The sequence below is a fragment of the Hyalella azteca genome, unplaced genomic scaffold, assembly GCF_000764305.2.
Source record: "Hyalella azteca isolate HAZT.00-mixed unplaced genomic scaffold, Hazt_2.0.2 contig9805, whole genome shotgun sequence".
Taxonomy (NCBI): domain Eukaryota; kingdom Metazoa; phylum Arthropoda; class Malacostraca; order Amphipoda; family Hyalellidae; genus Hyalella; species Hyalella azteca.
In genome coordinates this window covers 177846-185165 of record NW_025939865.1, presented here as the reverse complement: position 1 = coordinate 185165, position 7320 = coordinate 177846, and the positions used below count along the sequence as shown (strand labels likewise).

Below are 7320 nucleotides of genomic sequence, written 5' to 3'. Positions count from 1 at the left end.
TACCCAGGTTGTGTTTGCAAGCCTCAGCGAGCCTGAGACTTCAGATGCAACGCTCAACACAAATGCCGCAGGAACAAATCTGGCATCTGTCACTCAGTCGAGCTATTCACATCACCAAGCATTCGCTGGTAACAAGTTGATAAATTCAAAAATTTCTTGAAAAAGTTATTTATATGTGTGTTTCTATTTTAATATTGAGCCATTGAAAATTAAATCAATGGCTTTCAATAAATTATTTATGAGAAAGTTTTTGCTCTAGCCATCTAAAATTTTCTTCTAAATGCATCAGAGCTTCGAAATTCGAATCATGTGTAAGATAAGCGGTCATTTGCGCATTATCACTACGGCCATTGTTATGCGTGTCCTGTTGTGCATATGCGAACGCTTCTTCTATAAGTCGGATTGTATTGTCAGCCGAATCAAGGAGGAAGGCGATGCTTTCGTTTTAAATATTATTTATGGCAATATCTTTTCAAATCTGAAGAGAACTGTCATTTAAACATGATAATTTTCTGCACTTTCACAAAGCAGCAATCATTTAGTTGTTTTCATATTGGAAAGGAAAAGCTGCTTAAATTCCAGGCATTGGACATTCTAAAATATAATTTTTCTGATTCTAACAATACATTCAGCGGCAGGCCAAAACTGACAACAGCAATTGCCTGGAGGAATGAATGGATTTAAGTTAATTATAAAGATTTCTTCTATCGAGGAAATGCTTGCTCTGTCTCTGTTTTAATTGGGTAAAATTTTTGGCAGATTAAATAGCAACGATCGACTGCATAATATTTGGATCAATCAAATGAGCATAGATAATACAATATACCTATGAAGAATGTAACATCTATTATCTCTAAATTTCGAACAAAGAAGAAATTAAAATTTTTCAATAGAAACAAGATTATAATTGGCCAAAATAAAAAGACAAGTATTAGGAAAAACTTCACTTAGATCTAGTTATGTTTCTGCAACTTCTCTCCAGACATCCCGATCGCGATGTCGACAATTTCAAGCATCAAACCTGTGTGACAATGTGAAGAAACGAAGAACATATAGACTTAAAAGCAATGAATTGAACTGGAATAAATTACTTAAGATTTAGAATAAATGTACCAAAAGAATAATGAATCTTTCGACTTAATTAGCATTTCATCAACATAAAATAGATAAAGACTAATGTAGTTCATTAGCTGTTCATTAACTTTAAACTATTTATTCTAAACACTAATTGTTGTAAGTTTGTAAGTTAAATATAATGTCGGTGTTTATACCTCATGTGTTTTTTAATATTTTTCCGATGCAAACGCCAAAGTTCGTTTAAATACTACTAAAAGTTCTTATTGCCTTAAAACTTTTGAGTACAAAAATATAGGATATGATACAATAAATTCAAGTTAACAGTTCATTATAATATGTATCAGGTTTATAATCACCCATGAGGTGGCAAGAACACCGTCATGTGGTATGCGGATTTACCAACGTTCTATGATGACAAATGTGCGGTACTCACTTACAGGCGTTACCAAGCCTGAACGTCGAGGAACGACCAACTCAAGGATGGTACATCCACGGCTGGGTCCTCGACTTGGTCCACACGCTGGAGCAGACCATGAACTTCACGTGAGTGTGTGAAGTCCTGCAATGGGAAAAAATTAGATTCATACTCGCAGCAGTGAGTGACAGAGAGCGCATTCTCTCGTCCGTCCGTGACGTGAAGTCACGGACGGACAGTCACGGACGAACGGACATGGCGAGCACAATAGCGCCTTTTTTCTATAAATGAGAAAATGCGCTAAAAACCTTGCCAGGGTTCATCCTTGCAATGAAAATTTTTTTCTGGAACATTTGCAAAACATAAATTAAAATTGCGATTTATGAATTGAACTACGTTAACAATTCGATATATTGTCAAGTATCCAACGATTATAACAGTGCTTCTTAAATTGGTTATGAAGCAATTGTTCTATAGCATCAATAAATTTAAACTATCTTTGAGGGAAATAAATGACAAATTTAAAAATTAGAATTAAGCTCCATTGATATAGCAACTTGATCATTGAAAAGCACGAATCAAGATTGACTGGATCAGGAAAATTTTAAAACTAGTTAATTAAATAAGAATCTCATTTAAATGAAAATTTATTAAACATGATTAACTTGAATCACGTATGTTTAAAATAATTGTTTTAGGTGTTCCCTGTCACGTCCATCCGATGGTAAATTTGGAAGTCGAAATGCTGATGGCTCGTGGTCTGGGATGGTCGGGATGGTGGGCAACGATCAAGCGGACATCATCGTTGCTACTCTCGACAACACGCTAGCCAGAGGATCCGTGGTCGACTTTCTTATTTCTATCGATATGACGGGGTAAGTCCTAGTTTCTGATTTGGTTAATTTCTTACAATGGGTTTTGGCGTTGCTATATTGGCAAGGCAGAGGTCGTAATACACTGGAGTCTAAGGTAGCATCGGTGGTTGTTGCGGTGCCACTTTAAAAATTATGAGAAAAAAATTAGTTGGCAGCTGCTCATTAGTGTATAACTACTGCTCATATAATTCAATCCAATTATAATAGAAATTTCTCCTATATTGCACCTCAGGTATGTGATGGTGATGAAGGCCGCCAATCAGAAGGGTTCAGTGTGGACGAACTACACGAGCGAGTTCAGCGGGGAAGTTTGGGTGTCGCTGGCGGCGCTGCTGTGCTGCAGCTCAGTCGTGTTATTCGTAACTCTGACGTACAGTCCTCGCGAGACCAGGCGCTTGTCCTTCCCGGAGATCTGCTCTCTCGTCATCGCCGCTTTTGCATCGCAAGGTCATTTTGTGCATGAATCTCTGCTAAGGATATGTTGACTTCACAAATTCATAAGACACAATTCGATTTTGAATAACAGACATTGAAAAGTGCTTCCGAAACGTTGGTCGATATCTGTATTGACATGCAGATGAGTGAACATAGTAACGGGCACATTTGAGAAATCTTTTTTCTTCATTTGTCTTTCAGATAAACTGAATCGCATATGTAAACAACAAGTTACAAATTGCTATTAGCCTAAACGTAAATTACGACTAGCGTACAATTAATAAGTAACCAGTATTTGATTGGTTACTTATTGTTGATAGGTTCAAATCATTCACCTTTTCTATCAAACAGTAAACAAGTCTCCAACAGACAATTCATTATTTAAAATTCAACTGTCAACTGAGGTTGGTAGATGAAAACTGACTGGCAAACTTTAAATACTTCTTTTCTTTTTCAATCTTGAATGCCACAATTTGTCCTGAACGTGAAATTGTCCCGACGTATACATGAGGTTCATACCGTAATCTGTACGTAGCTGTTAATATCTGTTCACCCCACTTGACGCAATCAGTTATACACTGGGGCGCCAATACTCTAGAAGGTGACGCGCCTCATCTTAACCAAGTAAGTTATACACCAGAAGGCACCGATACCACATCTCAATCCAAGTCGTGTTATTATTAATGTCATGTATTCTATGAATGACCTGTCTGTGATCTGTGAATAAAATATTAATAACTGTGTGTCATATTAGAACCAGGGTTTATGTATTCGAAAATCTATCCAATCATATTTATCCGCCACACAGTTTCTGGATTCAAATTGATGCAATTTACAACACACGCTTTTGATAACGTATGAACTCTTGTGGACAATTTTCATCGCATGAAAGCAAATCTACTTTTAAACCATTTTTAATTTTTTTGTAAGATATTCAAATGCTTGTGGCTTCTCTCGAAACTTTTTAATTAGAAAATACATTCATTTTCGCACCAAAGGCCTGAAAGTGAGATGCAGACACCAGAGGAAAATTTTAGTTTGGTTTGATTAATAGTATCCACGGTAAAAATTTCAAAGGTTGCTTCGCTTCCTTCGCTTCTCAGGTACGATGCTGAAAGCGTTGTGTAACAGAACAGCTGTTTCGTACTTCATTAAATGAAAGCTGCGAGTATAATCAAGAAATTTGATCCAGTTTTTGATGTTTGGAAATGATGATGAAAAGTCATTGATTCAATGTGCGGGAAGGTTAACTGATATATGTTGGGCAATATTTTTTTATTTTCAGTAAACCACGGTATGCCTCAACAAATAATTTAATGAAATGACGAGAAAAATTTAGCTAAAAATTATAGAATCTACTTAAATTCTTTCATTATTACTTCTTAGTAACGGATGATTTCACTTTTATGTGCTGCACACTGAAAACAAATCATCCGAGTAAAACCATGGTACTTCGTTCACTTTTGTGCATTGAAGGATGAACTTACTCGTATATATGCTTTGAGCGGGAAAATCAATCTATCTATTGCTACAAAATTTATGGATTATCAGTGAATAATTTTTGAAATAAGTCAAGAGCATAGCGGTTTGTATAAAACACATAAAATTTCAATTTCAATGCATTAACGTTTATGAGTACATTTTTAAATTATTCAACATTTAATATGGCTACACAAGAAAACGGCTGAAAATTTTCAGTTGAACTGATTGACTGATTTTCAGTTGAACTGATTCAGTTGAACTATATGCCGATTTGTAGAAGACAACTAAATTTGAAGGAATACCTGAGCGAAGGGAAAGCTCAGCTGGAAACATCGTTTGATTATAAGACAAAACTTAGTTTTGGGTAAATAATGGTTTGAGACTAATCGCTCAAATGAAAAGCTCTAGTAGATATCATTGTGTTGAGGGTAGATTTGCTACATTTAGGAAGTATCAGATACACAAAATTCACATTTGCAAACACGTTTGATTATATCGCAAGTCAATAGAATCATTTCCATCACTCTCTCCCTTAAATGAGGCTTGAAACATCAGAAGTGATTTCAGACAATTCTTACAATTTTTCATCTCACTTGAAATTGATTGTTAGCACATGGTATGGAAATAACCTCAAGAATTTACAGCATCGGTGATAAGGACAATAGTTTCCATCGAAATTCTCGTTTAAACATAATTGGGCTAGACTCTCCAGCCGCTTGCAGGCGTTGAACTTGTAAACCATATTTTACCAGCAAATAATCAAATCAATCAAGGGATCATTAAAAAATTTCGATCAGAGTAGCTCGGACGCTCGTACACGTAGAAGCAGGATTTAAAAACTGATGATTAACTAAACTCAAGTTAGTGTGAAAGTTTTATTGTTGTAAGTTTCGTAGTTTTGTATGCGCAATTGTGAGTTTTCATTAACATTTTAATTTTGTTTAAAAGATAAAAACGAACAATCAGTATGCGAGCGGGTAATATGCCAATTTTTGCATCTATCAGCCAATTTGCCTCATTAAAATAATTTTCAAACATTTAGCGGTTGAACTCATTAATTAGGCCGCCAATTTATCTCGACTCGTAGCTAAACGTCGTCCTTAATTAGCTGCTCATTTCAATGAAAGCTTCTTAAAAGATCGTAGTACTCAAAAATTAAAAACAAGTACAATTTCCGTCTACGCCGATAATTGTGAATTTATTGAACAATATTTGTTCCAACTTAAAACACTTACAAGCTTGATTAGGATAATACTGTTTTTATGCTCTGAAAACTTAATTTTTTCACAGGACAGTAAGGATGCAACGGTGCAGCGAGTTTGGAATGAACTTGTAAAGCCACGTGGCCTACTGTTGACTGCAGAAGAGGGACTAAAATGGGTAAGGATCTCCTTACATAATAATTTAGCATGCATTTTGATCTAACAAAGCTATATAGTAGGTAGATATTATAATAAAAAAAATTTTCATATACTTCATCCATCAACTGAACTAAGTCGATGATAACCACTATTGATCATGAAGTTGCGAAGATTAACAGTTGCATTCCTTAATTTCCAGGCTCGAGAAAATGGATTTGTGTTCATGATTATTGAATCTGAGTTTTACGGACATGACATCGATCCATGCGACTACTCCATGCTGCCGAAACGTTTCTTCACATTTCCTGCAGGGTTCGCTGTAAAAAAAGGATCACCTCTTGCGACTCTGTTCAATAGAGCGTAAGTTTGAGAAAAGATAAAAAATTGATGAAGTCAGCTGTTTTGTGTTTAATTCATGTACACCAACATCAAATTCAATTTATTTTATATTTGTTGACATCAAAATCGGTCAGAATACGCCTCACACTCACAAATTAAGATATCTTCAGCAGACTTTGCTTACCGCATCAAATTTTAAATGTATCGGAAACCATTAGACGTAAGTTCTCAATGTCATAGTGGTGAAGCGATTAGCCAAATTTCGCACAACGTATGGGGAATATGTGCTTCGGAAAATGCAGTAAATGTAGTTAGAGATACTCCGGTCATAAATTAGAGATAAAAAAAATAAATAATAATAAATTAGAGATAAAATTAGAGATACTCCGGTCATATTATACTTCCGATTTCCACTTATTTCTCACTTTGCAATGTTGCACAGCTTGTTAACAACCATCAACACTGGGGTTCTACGGCGCATCAAACGGCGGTGGGAGAAACGGAAGCCTGACTGCCTTGACTCTGGAGTGTCTGCGATGACAGTCAAGCAGATGACGTCCGCCTTCCTCTTGCTGGCGCTGGGCTTGGGCTTGGCTGCCTTCATCGCGGGCTGTGAAAAACTCTGGAAGAAGAAACGCGAACGTCGACGCACACTATTTTAAATTATTAATAAGTTATAGTTGTGTAGTTGTTCTGATTGATTAGTTTTAGTTATAATGTCATTGTATGTATAACTATTTAACGGTAACAGTGAGTAGGATGCATAGTTATGCTACATAAATGTTAAATCCCATGGGGTTTTAAGCGCAAAAATTCTCCTGAAATTACATTGTTTCCATGCCTTTTTTGAAGAGGAATTCGACTAATTAAATGCTAGTTCAGAGTGAGACTGATCACCTGACCTAAATCAACAGACAGTAAATTTTACTGTAAAGAAATACAGAATCATATGTATGTGATACTGTAGGTATTTATCATTACGTGCATGAAATTTTGTTAATCAACAGCATTGTTATCTTCGTTATCTTTTAATTATATGCCAAACGACTAGCACCAGAACTTTTGATTGTCTCCAGTCCTCTTCTGTTTTCGAGTGTGTGGGCCTGTCTCATGATTCACGCCCACACTCGAAAGTCTGGACGGTGGCTTTGTGAACATCTCTCTGAGATTTCAGTTGATTTCTTATAGTAAATCTGATTTGTTTTTAGGTTTATAAATATATTATAATACCGAACAAAGACTTGAGCATTAAATCAATATATAATAAAATATGAGATGTCTCATGCAAGGTTTAATTGCGAAAACAGATAACGATCGATATCCTCAGACATATCAT

The 7320-nt window shown here is 35.7% G+C and overlaps 1 protein-coding gene across 1 annotated transcript; it reads left to right on the top strand.

The window, feature by feature from the left end:
- Positions 1-5853: 5853 nt before the first annotated feature.
- LOC125178440 (ionotropic receptor 25a-like) lies at positions 5854-6646 on the top strand. Its single transcript, XM_047882161.1, has 2 exons — positions 5854-6005; positions 6427-6646. The coding sequence occupies exons 1-2, from the start codon at positions 5869-5871 to the stop codon at positions 6644-6646; spliced, it is 357 nt and encodes a 118-aa protein (XP_047738117.1). The 5' UTR covers positions 5854-5868.
- Positions 6647-7320: the final 674 nt, after the last annotated feature.